Here is a 22,867-nt window from a genome sequence, read left to right as displayed (position 1 = left end):
CTGAATGAAGAAGTGCATTACTGTTGATTCACTCGGGGTCCTGAGGGTTTTTAAATGCAGTCATTCAAATAAGCATCATTTGTATGCTAAGCCTTCGAGGGGATCCTGGTCCATTTGGCTGTGTTTTGGCTCTCAAACAGAGCCTTCCTCTGTGTGGAAATTCAGACTGTGAATGTGCAACAGATTTTGGCAAATTCTCGAAATTGCAAGTCGACACTGACTTGGAAGAACAGCACAATTGATGCGCAATGGGAGCCCATCAGTAATTATGACAATTATTTGGTTGCCATCACAATTTTGAGATGTATTTGGCAGTGTTATTGGAGTACCATTGAGATACTACTTTTTATTAATATTTTGAGTCAGTTTAAATTTTTGTTTTAAATATTTTTAATTTTCATTGTAAAGTTTTAGTAATTTTTGCCTTTTTTAAATAGCTTTTTAATACATCTATATAGTTTGTTTTCTTTTTTCTTTCAGTTTTATTTATTGTAGTGCATCAAGTTTCAGTGAGAAACGTTGCCTTGGAAACTAGCTGAAATAGATGTTTTTTATATATATATTTTATTTTAATTAATAATAATTTGGCAAGACAATATATGATTCTGTTCTATTCTGTTCTATTCTATTCTATTCTATTCTATTCTATTCTATTCTATATATTTTAAGGGTAGAAGCAAAACCTATAAAACCTTTAAAACTTGTCTGTTTTATAAAAAAAACATGTGGAAAAATGTTTAAAGTATTTCCATAGTTAGTGTGCTCTACAATGCATATGACCCTGGCAATCCATAAGTGTCTTTATGAAAAATGCACAACTGAAAATTGTTTATAATTACAGCATCTTTTGACCTGGGTTACAGGGGACGCACAACACACGACATCCAGTGTGCACTTAAAGCCATTCGTTTGAAATAGAGATCCAATGTGTTTGAAAGAGAAAAGCAGACAGGCCTCTTTGGTCATGGGAAATTATCCTTTATGAAAGATGCCAGATTAGAGGCTAGGATAATTTGCCACGTCTTTGCTACGCGGAACATACATTTCCCTAATTGCACATAATTGGGAAGCATGTTCTTGGCGTAAGACCACATAATTGCAAATAAGTACTATTAGCACAAGGAGCTCAAAAGATGTCCTTATCAATTCACTGTGTACTGAAACACACACATGCCCCTCTCCAGTCCTTCCCCATGACGAGCACTTTCAAAAAGCCCCATGCGCACAAATCCACCACCTCCCCTCCAGCTAATTACCGTAGTAGAGATTTCCCTCTGCTGGCTTGCTACCGCATCGCCTGCCTCGTCGTTTTCTCTCAAGAGGAGAAGCAGCTGTGTCTTTTTGGGTCTCATGCAGGTTTAAAGAGTTTTTTTTTTATTCCAAAAGGACAGTTTAATAGAGATGTTTAGCAGCTAGTTGTTAGCGTTAGAGAATTCTTGATGGCTGACAAGGCCTTCTGTGATTCTTAGAAAGCTACGGGAAGAGATGTTCTTGATGGTTTTAATGGCTCGTTAAATTGCCTCAGGCACAGCTCCCTCTCTCTCTTTTTTTGGATGTGCCATCACTAGCTGAAGATACTTCTCAAATTGAGAGGCTGCAGCATAAGTGGCTAATGCTAAAGCATGTGCTTAAATATTAAAGTTGGCGTTTACCATTCCTAATATATTAAGCTAGTTTTATTGTGCACCAATGGATTAAATCAAGTCCCATCCTACTGTTTTCTCATTGAATGTCATGTTTTCCTCATCACTATGTCACATTACAGAAATGAAATGCATTGTGAACATGTTTCATGTTAACTTAAATAAAAACCTATTGGAATTGAGCCTCTTCATTAATTTTTCTGAGGCCTCATCAGAGACTAGCTACAATAATGTCATATTAGGTACTTGTTTTGATATTTAGTACATTCATTTAACTTTTTTTCCCCCCTCTAGTGCTTATCAAGTGGTGGTTCAAGAGGAAAGGAAGCAGAAAGTTCGCCGAGCCACTGATGTGTTGGAGTGTTTCTCCGTTCCTGTTAGTTTCAGAAACGCCTCCATCCTGAATTCACCTCACTATTTTGCGGCTGAACTCCCCCCTGTTAGCCTTGCTGTTGTACAGCCTTTTACTATAGGAGACAACAAGACTTATAATGGCTACTGGAACGCACCGCTGTCACCAGCCAAAAGCTACAGCATTTACTTTCAGGCCCTGAGCAAAGCCAATGGGGTGAGTATCCCATTTACAGTTTATTTCTTTTACCAATTCAGTCTTCTTGATAATGGTTGACAATTGAGTATTGGTTGGTAAATTAAACTCAAACTGAATGAAATAATTATGTTTTGCACATGAGAATGGAACTTCATGAAAATTAAACATTTTCCAATCCTCATCGTTATAATCCCCAAAAATAATTGTATTATTTACTTTAGTATGTTTTGTTCTAACAAATGCTGTTAGGCATGCACATACCAAAAACTAATGCAGATGCACGCCAAAAAATTGTCCTAATATATAACTGTATTTCTTACTATAATATAGTATTGCATTAATAGGAATCAAAATAAACGGTATTGACAATAATGTGAATTATAAAAAAAAAAAAAGAAAATAAAAAAAAAACACTAATGATAATGGTGGCAAATGGTGGGAAATTTGGAGAAAAAGTAATCTCTACATTTGAGAAGTCTTACCATTGGGGGGAAAATCATGTTTTAAAGCATGAATCTGTAGGATAAAAAGTCTAAAAGTACACAGAACATAACCTCAGCTATATATCATCTAAAATTGCAAGGCTATTCTAGATGTATTAATGCATTTTTAGATATATATTCACATATTAGCGTTTCAGCAAGCATAATGCACTCAGTAAAGGCTCCATTTGGGCCTGCTGCATTGCTGTGCATTTTGAAGTATGTGGTTCCCCAATTTGATTGGATTTGATTCAATTCAATCTCTCAGTCTCAGGCAGCTGGAGAAAAGCACTCAAAAACAACCTCAGACCGTGACCCAGATAATTTGATTGGAGATTCATGCATAAAATATGGATTTAGGTTGGTAGTTCAGATTTGTTTTCAACTTACCTTGTTCCTAGTGTGTTCGAGGAGCACTCAGTGTAATGTGTGCCATTCAAATTTTTTCATTTCCAAGGCACAAAGTAACAAATAAATTCACAATGCAATTCAGTTTTGAGATTACCTGTCATACTGATAGCTATTCAAACTGGCTTGATGTAGCAGTCGTCATTAGTAGAATCATTTATTGATTTGGCGCGTTCTGTGCAGTTTTGTAATGATATTTATGCATGAAAAATACCAAACAATATCACTGCTTTATTCAGTGGCTCTGAATAGTATTTGGACTTTGGACACTTAAAAATGTCTGAATGTGAGTGCACTGGATAACAAATGATCACACCAAGTGTAGACAAGTGCACATCTCAAGCTTTGTTTAGTTTGATTTGATAAAGACATTCAGAGATTAAGTGTCAGAGTATAAGTGATGATGCTGCAAATCCAAACAAGATTTTAAGACTATTAATACAATTTTAAAACCAAAAAAAAAAAAAAAAAAAAAAACACCCATATGTTCTTCTGTTAAGCAGTGTAACGTTTCTTAATTTTTTGAGGCTCAAATTGAATCTATCTATAAGTCTATTGGTTTTCTCCCCAGCTCTGTGCTCCTTGAGGTTCTTCCACCAAGCATTCCTATGGTTTGGTTCTCTAGTTTTGCAACAATTGCCATTGATGACATCTCAAAATTAGTGTTGACAATGAACTCATCCACTTGTATCCTTGACCCTGTTCCAACTACTGTTCTTAAGGGGTGTCTATCGACAATCAGTACCTCATATTAAATATTGTTAACACTTCTCTTAATATTGGGATTGTTCCGTATGAACTTAATTTTAAAGTTATCACACCAGTCCTTAAAAAGCCTGGATGTGATACCTCTGATCTAACAAATTACAGGCCCATTTCAAATCTTTCTTTTCTGACTAAAGTCCTTGAACATGTTGTTATGGCACAATTACATTCTCATTCGTCAATTAACAACCTTTTAGAGCCTTTCCAATCTGGGTTTAGGTCAGGGCACAGTACTGAGACCGCTTTTGTTTGCGTTATCAACGACCTCTTGGTCTCCACTGACTCTGGTGCCTCTACCATTTTGGTTTTGTTAGTGCAGCATTTGACACAGTATGTCACTCTATATTACTTGATAGAGTAAAGAGTTGGCTCGGTAACTCTGGCTCATAATGTCATCATGAACAGGAACTGTAGTCCACATTAAATTTTCTAGTCATCATTATCAATTTCCATTGAGTACAAATGCCAGCATGACTTTTAAAGGCCTTTTCAGATGAAGTGTGTAATTTTGGTGGTGTTAAAATACTTTTTCTTATCCCTATTTAAGCCAATCATAGGTTGATTCCCCCGAAAAGAGCCCTTGTTCAGTTGACATTGCACACATCAACTTTAGAGAACTACTGCTGTTTCTTGATCTCTCCTTGTAGCAGCAGTCCATAAACGATGGCATCTCAGAGCGCCGCTTCCCACAGAGTTTCTCCTGGCACTGCTAATAGCACCAGGTCACTTTTGATAGACTTTATCACGTCAGTCTTGCCAGAGATGGCGAGAGAGGGAGGGATGGTCAAGGGAATAGTGGTCTCAAACTGTTCTAAGCTAAATTAGGATTCCTCCGCTCTCTTTTGTCCCTCCAGTGTGTTTGTGAACAGGCCCGCAGACGCTCAGGCTAAAAGAGCAAGTAATTGCCGCTGCAGGCGTCTTTTGTTCTGAAAGAGGGATACGGAGTTGTGAAGAGGCACTCGCTCTTTAAGTGGCTGAACCCACACTAGAAAGAAATTGAAACAGACACATGCAGCTTTTAACAAAATGGAACCCGCAAAGCGCATCCTGTCTTTGGCTTGTGGCAGGTAAAAGGACAAGTTTGTGGCACTTTGTTTCCACGGATGTGTTGCTCTAATAGGAACAAACACTTGCATTTAAAAGTCGCGACCTGGCAGCTATTATTGGACAACTTGATTAAAAAAATAACCAAGCAAACAAAGCGTTTAAAGACTTTTCCCCCAGGTCTAGTGTTAAATGGTCAGTTGGTAGGTCACATAATTAAAGAAGAAATATTTAATAATCTGCACTATTTATTGATTAAATTCTCGGGAAAGTTCAGATTTCCTTTATATCACCAAAGCACAAGATGCTCTTGTAATAATAATAATTTTTTTTGGTAATAATAATAATAATAAGCACAAGATGCTCTTGTAATAATAATAATTAGTTAAAATAGAAATAATAATAATAATAATAATAATAATAATTTTATTTTTTATTTTTTACTAGCTGTCTGGACCCAATCCAGATGTATATACATTTGAAACTAAAATCTTGATGAACTACAGACTGGGTGGCACACTGAATGCAGAGTTTTCATTTGGTCAGTGCAATGAAATACTTAATTCAGTATTCATACTGTATATTCATGAATATGATTAATTGCTTACTAATTAAATGAAATGGGAATAGCCCTAATCACGGGTTAATTAGTGTTTCACCCTCTTCCTGTTGTTCTGTACAGTTCATCAGCGTCTGATAGCATTGATACTCTTGGTTGGAGACTAAAGATTTCTCTCGTGGCAGTCAGGAGTGTTTTTGAAGCGTCTCACACTTCTTTAACACGTTTTTTGAGAATCTCTTGCCGTATCTTTCTTCATTTTCACCTAACACTGCAGTCAGCTGTCATGCTTTCCTTTGTTCTTTATGAAAAACAGAGTGCTCTGTATGAATGAAAACACTATAGAAAGCACAAGCAGCTTGTGTCATAGTTTTTTGTTTTGTTTTTTAGTTTCTTTTGCCTAAACCTCCTGCTAATACTTCAGCAGACTGGAGGTGTTACTCTAGAAAGCAACATCTCCTGAAATAGTAGCGCTGCTGTCTCAAATACCTCCAGACGACTGGCTGATGCCACTTTTCTTTTCTCATTTTGTACCACACGTTTCTTTTATTCATTCTCTATGGAGCGTTTTTACTCCTGAGCCCCTAATGTGTAGATGATTGCCTCAGGAGGTTGTTGTAATCATACATACCTGCGTTCATAATTTGTAATTATAAGCATCCAACTCACAATCTGTTTAAAACACTGCAGAAACTGGGTAAACTCAGCTTAAATTGTGAGACACTTGCATGCTTTTGTTCGTCTCCTAGGAAATAATGTTTTTGATCAGCCTGTTTATGAGACATGCAGAAGCTGATTATGACAAATAAAAAGATTTTAATAAATAAAAAGTTTCATCATAAATCATGTCTGTAGCATATATGTGACATTGGAATTGTAATTAAACTGTGTTGGTTTTTTTTTAGAGATATTGTTAAATAAGCTTTCCATTGATGTATGGTTTATTAGGATCTGACAATATTTGGCCAGGGTCCAGGGTCACATATAGGGTTATTTGTTCCTTCCAGAGGCCCAAACTTGGCACAAATCAATGTGCTCACACAAACTGACCTAGTTAATAGTTAGGTATTAGTGTTCCTTGGTTACAGCCGTTGTCATCAGCAAAATTTGCTGCAGGCATGTCAAGATAACTGCTGTAATGGCTAACTAATCCATAGCATGCTTCAGAATTGAGTGAGTGACCAACTAGAAACCGTATAGACTGTAAATCTGCTGTCATGTGGATTAACTCTAGCAGGCACGGCAAAAAGCTGAACGTTGACATGAAATCCATATTCTTTAACTTCTCTGGCTAAGCATGAGGCATTTGTCATAAGAGTCCCGTGTTCTTTTTAAACACATCAACGAAAACTTGTCACTCAAGTTTAGTAAATTGCAGTTGGTTGTATTTTTCTGTGGGGAGTTATTACTGTAGCTTATTTTTGCTTTCCCTTTCTTTCAAAACTGTCATGCATGTGCCAATCTTTCCATTTTGCAACAAAAGCCAACTTTTTTGCTTTTGTTTTGTTTAAGAACATCTTAACCAACATAGCAACTGTCTCACAACAACTTGACAATGAGCCACAGCACTTTAGCATCATTGCTCAGACCAGCAGTGTTTTCCTTATAAAGTGTAAAAATCCAGTACTGATATTCAGTCTGCTAACAGTAATTTTGCAGTCTGTTAGAATAACTAAGTTAGATGTTTAGATGATGACTCTTTTCTCATTTTCACTCGCCACCTTGCAGTTTTTTTCTGAGCTGCAAAGACATGTTTTTTTTCCATACTTTTTTCTCCATCTTTCTCAGTCTTCCTCTTTCCGTCATTACGCGGTCATCGTAAAAAGCCTTTGACAGTCTGTCAGTGAATTATTTGACTGGAGGGGCAGACAGTATAGCTCAGCTGTCACTGGATGTTTCCCATCAGCCGAGACCCCCTGCTATTATTCCATTCCCCAAGTCCCAGCACTCCGACTGCACTCAGAAACAATGTACCGGCCCTCAGCTCCTTCCTCTCACCCTTTTCTCTTACAAAAAGTACTGGAGCCGAGCCGTACCATGGTGTAGCAGAATTTTGGGTAACACTTAGATTAGGGAATACATATTCACTATTAACTAAGAGTTTTCCCTCAATAAACTCTTAATTGCTTTTTTTTTATTTATTTTTTTTTAAGTTAAAACCATGGTACTTTTTAATTAGTAGGCTCTTTTTGCCTTCCCTCCCAGTTTTTGTAGCTTGTATGCCTCCCTCCATTCATCTGCATGGAAAGTCCTCAAAAAACTAGAGCGATATTATTTTCATTCACTTTTACAGTGGCCAGCAGTGTTTGACCCATCATGTCCGATAGCAGTCTGTGACAGACAGATGGTCTGCTCACATATGGACCCCTCTCCGTCTTGCTGTGTCTATCCACCCCCTCCTTCAATGCCACAATCAGATGGGACAAACCGTCACTGACAGCGAGGTCACGTGTTAGTAGCTGCCCTTTTCCACTGCATTGACGGTTAATTTTTCAGTGTCAACAGTGCGAGTCGAGGGCGTTGTAGTGTTTGCATTCATCAGGATTGGATGTATTTGAGCAACTGTGTATGGGTTTTGATTTGCCATGAGCCAAATTGATATGTGCAATGAAGTGTTGCCAGGGGGATTTTTAATATTTCTGAAGAGTGCCGCTGATAAAGGCATAGTGAGTTATAAAATAAATGCTAGGAGAGAGACTGCCTGTATTTTACTTGTCTAAGTGATCAGACCTGGTGAAGGTTGCATTCCATAGACTTGCATTGACGGAGGGGCTGGGGGCATATCTAGGAGTCAGAATATCATAGACTCCATGCTTGAGTCTTTTGACTGGGGCCAGTGTGAAACCACCTAGCAGTCACCCAGCATAACATTTTGGCGAATTCATACTGGCTATATTATCAACTTTTATTCCAGTGTATTACTTTTATAATGACATTTAATAAAACAAAAACGGCAAAAAAATAAGTATTTACCATGTTAACAAACTATTTTTTGTTTGTGTTGTCACTTCTCTGGGTAGCAACATTCTGAACTTGTAAAGAATCAGTTGGCAGATTAATCTGAATGATTTATGCAGCATATAGCAAAGTGAATTAGTTGTGAATTTTGAGAACTGTGTGTTTGTGAACATTTAAAGGGTTTATTTAGAACTAGGCTGTCATTCAGCAGATGATTTTATCTAATGCAACCTAGCGCACTTATTAGGGTAGACGCACACTCTGGGCATGTGCATGTACACAGGTGTGAATGCTCAGACAGTGCAATGCAAGTGCAATTTAAAGGGATAGTCCACCCAAAAATTCTCTTATCGTTTTCTCACTGTCATGTGGTTCCAAACTCATCAAACTTTGGTTAATCTTCAAAATATGAATTAATATATTTTTGAAGATACCTGAGAGCTTTCTGTCCCTCCATCGAAAGTTCAGGTGTTGTAAATTGAATCAATATGATCCAAGTCTTGTGAAGAGATATTATTGCTTTATACAGTATGATGAACAGGTTTAGGCTTTAGGCTTTTATTTTGATCTAAACAGTGATTGACACATAAATAGAGAGCATGCATGTGTTTACCATACATGATGCCTCTATGTATTTGTTTATATATTAATAAACACATCAAATAAATCTGTTCATCATATAAAGCAAATGTTGTCTGAAGACTTGGATTAAACTTCTTGATTCGTATGGATTTTTATGACACCTTTATGGCCTTTTAGGATCTTCTAAGGTTTGATTACTTGGACTGTCAATGGCGTGACAGAGACCTCTCAGGTTTTATTAGGTTTAGAACGACATGAAGGTGAATAAATAATGACAGGATTTTCATTTTTTGCATTCTTGCATTGCTGCGTTGTTATCATCGGTTTATCTTTTCAGTAAGATTCTTGTCAAACAGTTGCTCTACCATCACATTAGTAGTTTACGTAAAAGAGAAAAAATGAGCACAGAAGAAAATAATTTATGCTATAGAGCCTCCTGTGGCAATGCTGAGAACTTTCTGAAATATTGCTATTAGCAAAACCTTTCAAGGCCCTGTGATGTGTAGGCATTACTGTTTACGTGCCTGCTGAGATGAGGTGCACAAGGACAGCAGATCTAATCAAAACAAGTGGCTGTTGTAAACATGCTCACAGAAACACATGGTAGCATCTGGCTTCCTGTCTCAGAGCTCTAAACTTCCATGCAGACTTCACACCCAAATCTGCCGACTAATTAACACCTGTCACGCCACACGTGCCATTCCGAGGATGCAAGTGAGAATTTTATTATCATAACTGGCATTCCAGAGGCAGCCACAAATGCTTTTGAATAGAATAGAATAGAATAGAATAGAATAGAATAGAATAGAATAGAATAGAATAAAATAGGAAAATGTGTTGCTATATAAATCAGCAATTTTATTCATATTTATGTTAAATATGTCTCAAACAGCATGACTACATTGGGTTATATCTTCAAAAGTCATTTTTTTAAAGGATCAAATCAGGTCTTCTTTTTTTTTTTCAGGTCAAGTTTTATGACTTTAAATGTCTTTAACTTGGCTGCAGTGACTTAACATGCATAGGAAAACTGAACTTTAATGATAGCTTTTCTCTGTTTTGGCCTAAGCACTGCATTTGGGAACCCTCCACTATCATTAGAAATGTTGTTATATAATTAACTGTTTCTTAATGTTATGCACCTCGTGATGAAAATAACCCGCACTTCATTGTGTTGCAATTACTAAGATCAGTGTAGCTTGACAAAAACAATGTTCCTCAATACAGTGTGGTTTTGATGTTTAATTAAAACAAAAACTTTCCTCTCCTCTTCCAGGAAACCAAAATCAACTGTGTGCGACTAGCTACCAAAGGTATGAGAATTGTTTCACTTATTTTTTAGCTTGTATGAATGAAACATTTTATTATTAATTACTATTGATTTATTCGTTTGTTTATTTATTTGCCTGTTCCTTTGTATATCCAGATGAGACTTGCTTTGGAAAAGTTCTTTGGCTGGGTTAATATTTGGATAGTTTTGTCCAATTTAAGTCCCTGTAGCTAAACACAATCAATCAATCAAATTCAATGAAATAAAAAATAGAAATAATGTTTGAAATAATGTTTGGGTTGGAATAAAGCAGATGTAATATTAGAAATGTTATTTCCTCTGTATTCTTAATAGACCTTTGATTTTATAGTGGAACCCATTACTAAACATGATGAGGTACAAAAAAGTAAAAAAGGACGAAGCCTTTTCATTTAAGTTGTACATTCAGACAAAGCTCAGTTGCATCAGACTGAGATTAGTGCTTCCGGTTTCATTGAAAAATCTGAAATCCCATTTTATTTTACCTGCATGATTATCTGCGTCTGGCCAACAATTCTGTTCAGTTTCTTTTGCTCCATTTCATTTCCCTTTCTTTCAGTAAAAAGACCCTTTCACATAATCACAGGAACAGAGCAATCACAAGAGACTTTCTATTATTTAATGGACATCACAGATAAAGAAACACTTTAGCCGTGTAGCGCTACAGACTCGTCATTTTTTTTCCCTTCTCCATTCTTTCTTTTCCAGTTTTCTTTCATTCCTTTTGGCTTTTTCTCCATCTTATTCAATAAGCTTGCTTCTGCACGCACCTGTTTGTTTGTTTGTTTTGCTGAACTCCATGTCCATGTCAGGCTTTTTTTTTCTTTTCTTTTTTTCATGGCCTGTTTTCCTTTCATATCCCAGATAGATCTGTCCTGAGTTGGGTTCTTATTATGATTGTAAAACCAATTACTTTTGTGTTTCTGCTTTAGAAACACATGCTTTACACTTTGTGATGCCTTGGATACAGATATTTGAGAGTTTCAACCTTTCCTTGCCTTTTATTGTTGGTGTTTTTAATAGTTTTAGATTACGGGGTGAATTCACTAAACTGTTTTTGTGATTTTTTTTGCACATGGTATTCACTCACTACCTGCAAACTAGTTTAATGAGAATGAAACTGTATTTAATTAAACGTGTCTTTTCTATGTGCACTAGACTGATTTAAGGTCATGCCTTGTTCATAAAAACCAGCTCTGTGTTCTGAAATACCATTAAGTTATGTTTGCCTAGATGTTTTCTTTATCAAAGAGTGCAGTTTCTGTATTTTAAATAACTCATTCAAGGAATAGTTCACCCAAAAATGGAAATGTACACGCCATCTAAGATGGAAATTTCTCCAGATCTCTCCTTATGAACCTGCATCTAGAATGGCCTGAGTGTGTGGACGTTTTCAGCAAATTCTCATTTGTGGGTGTACTGTTCCTTTCAGGTGTTTGGATTGCAGTGGTAGAACATGCAAATTTTGTAGTGTCATTAGCACAGTTACCTAATTTGAATAATTCCTTATTAAATTGGTTGATAAAACAATGCAAATTCATATAAGTGACAGCAGATGCAATTCAGTCTTAGTGCATTCCCCCCGTATTTTTTTTTATATGATTGGAGACTCAGAATAGAACAATTTTTCAAAGCAACATAAGGCCTCAATTTATAAAATATTAGCATTAATATGAAAAATATCTATTTATAAAATGTTCTATAACTCTTATGCCCATGTGAAATACCCTACATGCTGTATCCTACACATTTCAGTTTCCTTTCCAGCCAAATGTTACTCACTTGAAGGAAGCGCAGAGGATTGAGTTGAAAGCATAATTCTTTAGGCTATTTTTTCTTTCCTTCTTTTCTCTCATGCATGCCGGCCTGGAACGTAAAACCTTGTGTTAGTGGTAATAGGTAGGGGACAAAATACCACGCCCTACATACTTGTCATTCCCAGTGAAGGTGAATATTATACCATAGTCAAACTTTGCTTTCTTCTTTGTTCTTTCCACCCATCCACATTTCTTCTGCTGTTGTTTCCTTCTATACTTTTTTCTTCTTATTCAGTCTTTTTTTTTTTTTACTTTATTCTGCTTTTCTCCATCGGCATCTTAATGCATTTTTGCATGTCTGGTTCACTAAAAAGTCTAGCTGGTTTTCATTGACTCCATTGACACTATTGTAATTTGGGACCCTGAGAATGTACAGTGCCACCCACATGTCTTAAATGATCGTATTATTATTAATATTTCATGTTTAAAAACAACAGATATCCCCTCTCTATGATAGTTTTGCTCATGACCTTGTTATGCTCTGAAAAATGGAATCCATAATTAATATCAGTTGTCCTCTTTTAAAGAAAATTGCCTACTTAAAAATGACATAATATTGCTTTTAATCTGTTGTTAATTGTGGGGAAAATCCTTATGTATTTCTTATTTAAAAAAAACAAATGATATGTATTTAAATTTTATGTAAAAATGTTATATTATTTATTTATTTTTATTTTTACTTTAGCTCTATAAACCTTCTATTGTTCTGGAGTGTATTCATTCATTTTTGTTTCACCCAGACCATTACTTAATTGCTGTTTGGTTATGCATAAAAATGTTTTACAGTAGAGCTTAATAAGTTTCTGAGCAAAATGGAAGCATAAAGTGATATATGTTGCCTTACCTACAACACTCCACCCCTTACATGTGCAAGTGACTGCTTCACCTAACATGACCCCAGTCATACACTCTGACCCTGCCAGCCTAACTGGTGCGTGTGTGTGTGTGTGTGTGTGTGTGTGTGTGTGTGTGTGTGTGTGTGTGTGTGTGTGTGTGCGCGTGCGTGCGTGCGTGCATTTGAGTATGTTTGCCAGCATGTGTATGTTTGTGTGTGTTTACTATTCTAGATATGTTTTCCTGTGCATATATGCAATGTGTGTGGAATAATTAAGAGTACTTAACTGTAATGGGAAGGGTGCTTAAAGGGATAGTTCACCCAAAAATGAAAATTATGTCATCAATGACTCACCCTCATGTCGTTCCAAACCCGTGAGACCTCCGTTCATCTTCGGAACACAGTTTAAGATATTTTAGATTTAGTCCGAGAGCTTTCTGTTCCTCCATTGAGAATGTATGTACGGTATACTGTCCACGTCCAGAAAGGTAATAAAAACATCTTCAAAGTAGTCCATGTGACATCAGAGGGTCCGTTAGAATTTTTTGAAGCATCGAAAATACATTTTGGCCCAGAAATATCAAAAAACTACGACTTTATTCAGCATTGACTTCTCTCCCGGGTCTGTTATGAGCGCGTTCACAGCACTGCAGTTTAGTGATATCCGGTTCGCGAACGAATCACTCGATGTAACCGGATCTTCTTGAACCAGTTCACCAAATCGAACTGAATCGTTTGAAACGGTTCGCGTCAACAATAAGCATTAATCCACAAATGACTTAAGCTGTTAACTATTTTTAACATGGCTGACACTCCCTCTGAGTTCAAATAAACCAATATCCCGGAGTAATTCATTTACTCAAACATTACACAGACTGAACTGCTGTGAAGAGAGAACTGAAGATGAACACCGAGCCGAGCCAGATAACGAACGAAACATTGACTCGTTCTCGACATGAGGGTGAGTCATTAATGACATAATTTTCATTTTTGGGTGAACTATCCCTTTAACTGTTATATTTGTTTATTGTATGTTCATATTATTCTTAATTTATTCCTAATATTAATTTAGTATACAGTATTGAAGCAGTTTGCTGTTCTAATCAGATGTCAATCTCGATCACATATGCACACACACATGCACACACAGGTGTCAGCTCTTTAGTTCTAGTGCAGTAAGGTCCACGTTTAGTTGCTTCACCATTTCACTCTATGGTCATATACAGTATGTTTAATTGCCCTGACTGGAATTACAAATTGCTTGCACTAAAATATCTCACATTTCTAAAGGGTCTTGCTGGATAACTGCTTTGCACAGGAGATAGCCAACTTTTAGCCAGCTAGTGAACCTTTACAATGCCTAATCGTCTGAATTATGCAGATTGCAGCTTTCGTCATTTACGTTTTAAATGCATATTTTGACATGCAGTTATAAGGATCATAATTATTTTTTAAGAGTTGAATTTGAGTGTACAGTGGCCCCAAAAAGTAATTCGACACTTAAATATGCATGAATGTCATTGCACTAATTAGCATATGCATAGTGGGGTTTATTGTAAAAAAAGATCACAAATACAAAACACTGGATTTTTGCGCAGTACTTAACTACAAATTGCATTTAGAAATAATATTATTTAATTGCAGATGTAACTTGGATTGATATTTTGTGATTTTTCATTCTGTGCAGTCAAATTCGGGTATTTTTAGGTGTGGATTTTACAGGGCCAGTAATATTCATTATGGAATAAAAAGCAAAATCTAGTTGTGTTTGCTGCATTATCCCAACAGTTCCAATAACAAGCAAAAGAAACAAACTGGAGACATCATGCATTATGCATGTGCACTTTGAGCTTGAAATCAATTGTCAGTTTACACAAATGCCTTTGTTTCTCAGTGCTCCCATCTGGAATTTAACAAAATGCTCAAGACCAACCATGCTTAAATATAAACCACAATACACTTGTGAATTAGATACAAAAGGATTTTGAACTAAATGTATTTCAAATCCACCCATTAACCTCTCTGTATTTGCTGAAGGGGGGATGCTTTTTTGAGATATTAGCATCATGGGTTGTTTATATGGCTGCCTGGTCTTAATCCTAGTCCATTTGAGATTATAATCCTGTTAGATGCATCCAACGACGCATCTGTAATCCTGTCAGCTGCAGAACAATGGCAATAGAGATGTCAGCAACGATATGCACCCCCATAAACCTTTGCATAATCCCTCGGCCTACAGACCTGCTTTAAATAAAGTTATACAAAAGTACCGTTTCACACGCTAACTGAACCACACAGAGTATCGCAAAATGCCAGCAATTAAAATGGCAAAACTCACCCACTCCAACTCCCCCAGTATATGGTAGGGATTACATTTTAATATGATGGGCTTTGATAATAATTCCTCTTTGATACTTAATTTTACCCCCTCAAAATTAAAGGATTTGCATACTCGCAATTTTTATTGGGCATACAAGCAAGGGCTCGTGGGTGAAGGGAAATGTACAGTGCTTCTATAATCAAAGGCAGATTGTTTTTCTGTATTATTTTACATAACATTTTATGGTAAATAAAAAATAGCACTGCTCTTAAAGGATTGCTGAGATCCTTATGATTCATATGAGTGTAAGAGTCATTAAAACAATATTATTGTCAAAATTATACAGATATAAGCACTTAGAATCACTTTCTAACCGTTTTATTAGGTTGTGGGCGGTATGAAATTAACTGTGGTAAAATCATTATTAAAGCTGTAGTTTGAACAATTTTTGTTCCAAAGAACCTTTCAATGAACACTAAAAGAATAGTTTTTTTCTTAGTGTGAAGAACATTTAAAAAATCTAAAGAATCGTTTTCCACTTTAAAGATCTAAAATATTGTCATTTTTGTACCAGTGCATTTTAAATGTACATACTAAAAATTCATCTGGTCGATTCGTAGGTGTGTGCTGCCATATAGAGCTCTATGAGAAGTGATTTTCTGTTCTAAAGGGTCAGTAAAATGAGTCAATTGGTTAAGATTAATATTGTTGTATTGTCCTGAAGATAAGGCTTGGAGGATGATATCAGAAAATAGACTGAAAGAACCCCATCATGGAGTAAGTGTGTGTGAGTGTTTGTGTGTGTGAATCATGAACTGTTGAACCCAATCAGATCAGAGCAGACTGGAGGACATGGAGTTCAGTTACTACGCTGATAGAGTCAAAGGAGAACACATAGTCCATCCGCATAGACCATCCATAGCACTCCCTTCACCTTCTGACAGCTGTAGATGGAGCCAAAATGTGTTTGGCTGGAAAACACTCCAAAGACTAGCAAGGTTAGCAGAGATTGGCTCAGTGTTCTTTTCAAAGGTCAAAAGAAACTAAAGTTGTAAATGTTTTCAAAGTTCAGTCTCAGATGTCTTTTAGGGGTTTGCTTATGCCACCTTAGATTGCTAACCCATTGGAATTGAATAACTTCTGATCACTGATGTCATTGGAAAATTACTGTCGGCACATATGCATAGTATTTTTTATCATGTTCATATCTGAACGTACTTAGAACACCTTGATAAGCAAAACTGCATAAAATAGTTTTTTACTCCATCGATAAAAACAACAACTACAACAACAACAAAAACATTCTTGTGTGTATGTATATTTACACACATTTTTGTACTGAAAAATAAGACAAAAAAAAAAGTTTTGTTTTGCTCTGAAGGTTTGGCTCTTCAACGTACTGTTCCAGAAATGTCTGTATGTTTAATGTTGAATGTTTGCTCATGCTTAAAAAAAATGTACGGTTTGAGGGAAATAAATAAATCAAATTATTGAGCTTACATGAAAGCAAACCGCCCACATAGTGAGATCAATGCGTTAACATGCAACAGATTGTTAAAGATGTCACACTGGCAGGTTAAAACATTCTCTTAAAGGTGAAGTGGAGGTAAATATAACAACATAATTGTTTAATCATTCAACGCAGGGATTGCATGCTTTCCTAAGGTTTGTGTATCTGTACATATTATATGCAACTAGGCTATTTATTTATATCTATATGTTTTTTGAAGTCTATGCAACCTTTCTTCTTCAAATCATTAGAGTTGATGTAGATTATTAGATGGTTGAATATGTTTCATTTAGTTCAGGCTTTGAAAATAAAATGCAAAGATGATTATGGTCTTTTCAACAGTGAAATACAACAACAACAAACAGCTGACGTTCTTTCATAGAAATAACGTCAATTTCACAGTAGAATTACATGCCTGATGAAGGTAGATGAGCCGTTTGGTGTGGAGCTGTGCTAGTCTGAACAGTATTTTCTAAAAATCATGCATGGTCATACAGATTTTATACAGATATTACAATAACAATATATTGCATGCAAGTATGCAACATGCATACACACATACATCTGCATGAATCTCTGCCATCATCCTTTTTTTTTGTTTCTTGTATCCATATTTCATGCCTGCATTCCTTGCGTTTAATTGTCTTTTGGTTATTTTGCATTCTCTAACCCAGAATCCAAAGGCCCTAAAGTGTTTCATATTTCACCACAGTGATCCAGTATTCGAAAAGCTCCTTAAGGTCTTTTTTTTTTTTTTTTTTTTTGTCTGTTGCCTGTTAATTAATACCATTCAATAAACGATTCCCCTTTGCCATAAACCCGCCACACAGTAATGATCAATGTCACCTGTGCATTTGTTTTGTCTGATTTTAATTGCATTGAATTAATTTGATTTTGAATGCGTGTGTCTTTCGTTTTCTGTCTTTGGACTGGTTGTATGTATCGAATGAAAGTGTGAGAACATGAGATGTGCTTCTATGTACTTTCTGTTTGTGTTTTCGTTTAATTCTTGTGTTTGTTTGTTTTGTGTGTGTCACCGTAGAGCCTTTCTCGACAGTTCTTGTCTTAGTTAAAGGCCCTTTCTCTTCTTTGTGATGTACTTGTTGCTTTAAAGGTGCATCTACCCAGAATTCCAATGACATAGAGCCTGAAAAACAGGTGGACAGCACTGTAAAGATGGCAGGCGTCATTGCGGGAATCCTCATGTTTGTCATCATTCTCCTGGGCGTTCTCCTCACCTTCAAACGCAGGTACTGCTTACATAAACACACACACATATACACACACACACACACACTTAGAATTTATTTGTGCAGTTGCTCACATTTGAATGTACAGTAGCTGAGGCACATTTCTTTTCAGAGGAATTTGAGGGCTTTAGTTAGCATTGCCTTTGACATAATCAGCTTTTGTGTCTCCTGGTGAAACATGCACACTGGCTTTCTTTCATTACATCACTTCCTCTCACCAACTTAACCACCCACCCCCCAACACACCTCCTCATGTCATTGTGCCTTACAAGAGCCCACCTCTTCCCATAGCGTCTCTGCCGTCCCTGCCGCACACTCACACACCTTGCTCTCGCTCCTCGTAGATCTTTTCTCTAGTGTCTGTTTGTAACGATTTATTTAGTCTATGCATGAATTACGGGGGTGTTTGTCTGAGCTGCTATTTAAGGCTTGAACCCTTTAAATTGAAGCCAAAACTAGAGGTCTACTTTGAGGTAGAAGGGATGGGGTTGAAAAGATCCTATCAGAGACGGAGCAATATATCAGACAGAATTCCTGCACTTGTGTAAGTGGTAGTTCCCTTATTACAAAATCTATCTGCAGTCTTGTCTAAACATATAGATATTTAATAATAAACTTTTTCGGTTTTAAAAATATTTTAGTGACTTTTCAGTAAACGTGTGAAATAAGCATTTCATTTCAGAACTTTGATGTGTGATTAATTTTGCATTATTAAATTACATTACATTTATACTATAATGGCATTAAATTGGTCTTAGACATTTACCTACAAAGCTTTTATGTTTTTAAAGTGAATTTTTAGTGAATTTTCTTCAAATATTGTGTGAAATTGGTTTATGCAAGTTATATGCATGTCTCATTTTGCTTTATTCAATTGAATAATTAATAATACATGACATTATATTGGTCTTATAGGAAATCATTAATGAACTTTCACAGAATTTTTGTCAAATATTGTGTTAAATAGGTGTATGTGTGTTGTATGCATCTCTTTTTACATTATTAAATGGAATTATTTATAATATATAGGCATTATATGGGCTACTGTTCATATTAAATATAGTATGCTGCATTCATATAGTATACTAGTTTGGGAATGTAAGCAAGTCCCAAGTTATTTAAGTTTTTTTTTCCTTCTTTTTCTTTTTCTTTTTCTTGCGAACTGCTTTCTACTGTATGCTTCACAAACATTAGGACTATTTGCCAGATACATTTAACATTGTGCTTCTATTGACCACAGAAAACCTGGAGGTAAAGAGAATTTTATGGTAAAATGTTTTTGTAGATTTTCTAGTGGTCATGACAGCAGTAATTCATCAAATGATGGAGAAGAGCATTATAACTAGGCACATATCCAGATGCACATTGTAGTTAAGCACACTTTCTGCATTCGAAAGAGTCAGTTTAAGTGTACTGTACATACTGAAGCTGTAAGTCCTAGTAAATTATGTCAGAATGGGACAGTCTGCTGCACCTTCCAAAACCAAGCACGCAGAACGAGATGATAAACTGCCCTGTACCTGATTTGAATAATTAATTTAAGTGCTAAAATAAAATACACCATCAGGGGATGCAATCATTTTCAATGTGTGTGCTGCTGCTGCTTTTTTTTTTTTTTTTTTTTTTTTTAATTGAATCTCTGAATATTAAACTACGACAAGAAAAAGTATTTTAACCTCTTAAAAATATGGATTAGTTCTTCAAGAACTCATGTAAATTCCTTGAAATTCATTTAATAATTTGCACATTGTGTAACATTAGATGGACAATAGTAAATAACCTATAGATCACACTCGAACCCCACTGTGAAGCCCTATTCCTGTTCTTCATGGCATAGTTAGGATTTGCACTCATGCTGCTTTCCTTAAATAGCTGATTAAGTTGACCAAGTCTTTATGCATATGAACCTAAATCTAGGAGTTTTCATTTGTTTTTTAACCTGTTTGATTGTTCAGAAGGGCAAGGTGATAACCGGGAACTTAGAGCGAATGGCACATTGCCCATACAAGCCACAGTCAGAAATACAATAGTGGTTAAAACCACCAGCTAAATCAATAGTCTCTAATTACCATGAATTGTAAAGGAGAGCTTGACAGCACCATTGTTAATGCGTCACTGTCTGGAGCAGCATGAATTGAAACTTAATGATAGATCTCGCTATTAAAGAGTGGGAATCAAAAGGTTAGCCATGAATGGCCTTAGTAGGTGTTCATCTTCCACAGTCGATGGAGGAAGGGCACTTCTGCTATTCATAAGGCAGGAACTTGAGGCTTGAATATTACAATAATAGCTTGTGCTTTTTTGTCATTTTTCTGATGTGTGGGAGTCATAGCAGCAAAAGTTATATGCAAATACAAGAGTTCCTCAAGTCTGCATTCACACAAATAGCTCAGACTGTGGTTGGTTTGAAAACTTTACAACTATAATGCATGCATTTAGACCCCACCGTACTGTTGCATTGTGTTCCCAACCCTAGTAAGCTCCTTCATTGTCTGCTATCTATATAGGCGGCTGCCTTTTAAGACCATCAGAGTATGTGTTCACACGTTGCAACTCCAAAAATACATATTGCATGCACATATTGGATTAAATATTTTAGTACCTTTCCGTACCCGTGAAAGACTAGTAAATCATGCTGTATTGTGCAAACATTTATGTAAATTAGATTTAAATTTTTAGTTCATGAATGGGAATTTGAATTGAATTGGCCATTTTGTTGTTATGTGCTTCTGTCATTTTATCTGTTGTTCTCTCTTTAAGGCCCATAAACCTTCAAACTTCAAGAAAAAAAATCTAAGTTTTATAAGTTTTAAAAAAATTGTGGTTATTGTTGTTGATAGTTTTTTTAATTTTTTAAATAATACAAATATTTTTACTGGATATCTGTTTATTTCGTGAATAACGCAAACAATATTATCCATGTCCAATTTTTGGTTTAAAAGGTTAAGCAGATCAGTACATACAGGTAACGCACATTTTCTATTTTCCAAGTACATTGTGTTGAATTTGAAGTAAATATTCAGCTGTTAAGGGAAGCAGCTCAATAGGGTTTGGAACAGACTCTAGTCTAGTGCACTAGAATTGTACATTTTAAGCATCAGAGGACTCAGGAATTCAATTTACGATGATTGTAGATGTCTGCACTCTAGTTACACAAGAACAAGAAAAGGCAAAATTGCTTATCCCTCAACTTCTTTTGATCATTCATATTTTAGCCACTGACACCAGCACTTAAGTCAGGCGATGATGTCTCATGAATTGCAGCATTTTACATGTCTTTCAGTCACCATGAATTATTTCTGTGGCATCAAAAATGCTTGCAAACTCATAAGCTATGCTTTTTTATCTCTCAGAGCTTGTGTAAAGCATGTTTTTTTAAAGGCAGGAGAGATGGACTTCATTTTTAAACTAATAATACAAGGATGAATGGAGTGGACAGACTGAGTCTAATGGCAAATTGATGTTTTACTTCTTGGTAATAAAATGTCCCCTCAGGCATCTTTGACCAAGCCTAGGATAGACTGTAATTAATAATGGATGGCTAGCATATCTCTTAAAAGTGGAATTGTGGCCTTCTTCTTGCATTGAGCCACAGGAGATTTGGCTCCGGTGCCGTTCAGTTTGGATGTCTAAACACACTGTGCACGACTTGAAAGAAACATGTGTTGGTCATAGTACTCCATGAAGTCTAATGTGCTGTTTCACATTTCTGTATGCCACCTGTTATGTACAACAGGTCATATTTTTTTCAAGGATTTGTCTCAGAAGAACGGTTAAGAACATGTCTAGGTCACAATAAAACCTATAATCAAAGTATTTTAATAAATAAAAGCCTGTTTTGGGGCTTTTTGTTTACTATTGTGACATTATCTAATGAAAAAAAAAAAAAAAAACATTACCGTAACATGTCTAGATAATCCTCATTATTCTCAATTGAATGTCATTGCATTTTTAAATATTGCAATACAGTACTTTGCTTTTTAAATTAAATTCAGCCCACATTAGGACAATACTATTGACCATGGTGTATACTTTATTTATTTGTTTCTTTGTTTGTTAATTTATTTTTGTTTATGTATATTTATATATTAACCTTTTTCTCCACATTACTGTAATGAAACTTGGATGGAAAAAATGCTTAATTGCCATCTTAATTAAAAAAATCTTAATGCTTTTGATTTTAGGGTGAAATGTGACCCAGACGTGTTCTTGACTATTCGTAACTAATCTCACATGGTAATGTCATATGTATACTGGCTATAGTGTATTTTTAAGGTAAATAACTCAGTTCAGAATGTAGACTGATGTATAATGTGCTGAAACGTTTCCTTGTGGGGCATGGGACAGTGTAACATTTCCATCTCAGCACTCACCCGCTCACTCAAGCTTCTCCATTTCAACTAGAATCAAAGCTCAATGAGCTGCATGCAGCGCAGTACATACACTCACAGTTTGGCCTACCACACAGGAAACCCTCAGATGCTGTATTATATGCTGTGAAGTATGAAAAGGTGATGTTAGTGTGTGTGTGAGAGTGTGAGTGTGTGTTACTTAACCTCTAGACTCATACCCTGTCTTTTATTTCTCCTCCTCTGGGCTACGTCCGCTAGAGAAATCCACACCTGGAGAACTCTAAGTGTGGGGTATTGTATGTTTAATTCTAGCCACAGTACGCATCCTGAGCCCATTCGCACACCATTTTCTTTTATTTGATCCCATTTGTGTCATATTATATGCTTTTCTTTATTTATTTAAATTTTTTTCATTGGTTTTTGTCATTCACATTTTGGCACATGCACGGAAACTATCATCTTGATTTGTTTGTATTAGTGATT

General features: G+C 35.9%; 1 protein-coding gene across 7 annotated transcripts in view; it reads left to right on the top strand.

Moving 5' to 3' along the window:
• The window catches only part of LOC109091611 (receptor-type tyrosine-protein phosphatase T-like), a 248,226-nt gene that overhangs the window by 155,174 nt on the left and 70,185 nt on the right, over positions 1-22,867 (top strand). For 4 of the 7 annotated variants that reach the window (XR_006155050.1, XR_006155049.1, XR_006155052.1 and 1 more), the window contains exons 12-16: positions 1,938-2,211; positions 10,268-10,304; positions 12,191-12,247; positions 17,897-18,032; positions 22,643-22,675. Coding sequence is in view for 1 of the 7 variants with exons in the window: in XM_042726528.1 (XP_042582462.1) it covers positions 1,938-2,211; positions 10,268-10,304; positions 12,191-12,247; positions 17,897-18,032; positions 22,643-22,675 (537 nt within the window). In the remaining 6 variants the exon portion in view is untranslated. The remainder of the gene's footprint in view (positions 1-1,937; positions 2,212-10,267; positions 10,305-12,190; positions 12,248-17,896; positions 18,033-22,642; positions 22,676-22,867) is intronic. The other 3 variants (XR_006155051.1, XR_006155054.1, XR_006155053.1) reach the window with 3 other exon arrangements.

Source organism: Cyprinus carpio, chromosome B6, assembly GCF_018340385.1.
Source record: "Cyprinus carpio isolate SPL01 chromosome B6, ASM1834038v1, whole genome shotgun sequence".
Classification (NCBI taxonomy): Eukaryota; Metazoa; Chordata; class Actinopteri; order Cypriniformes; family Cyprinidae; genus Cyprinus; species Cyprinus carpio.
This window is presented reverse-complemented; position numbering and strand designations above follow the sequence as displayed.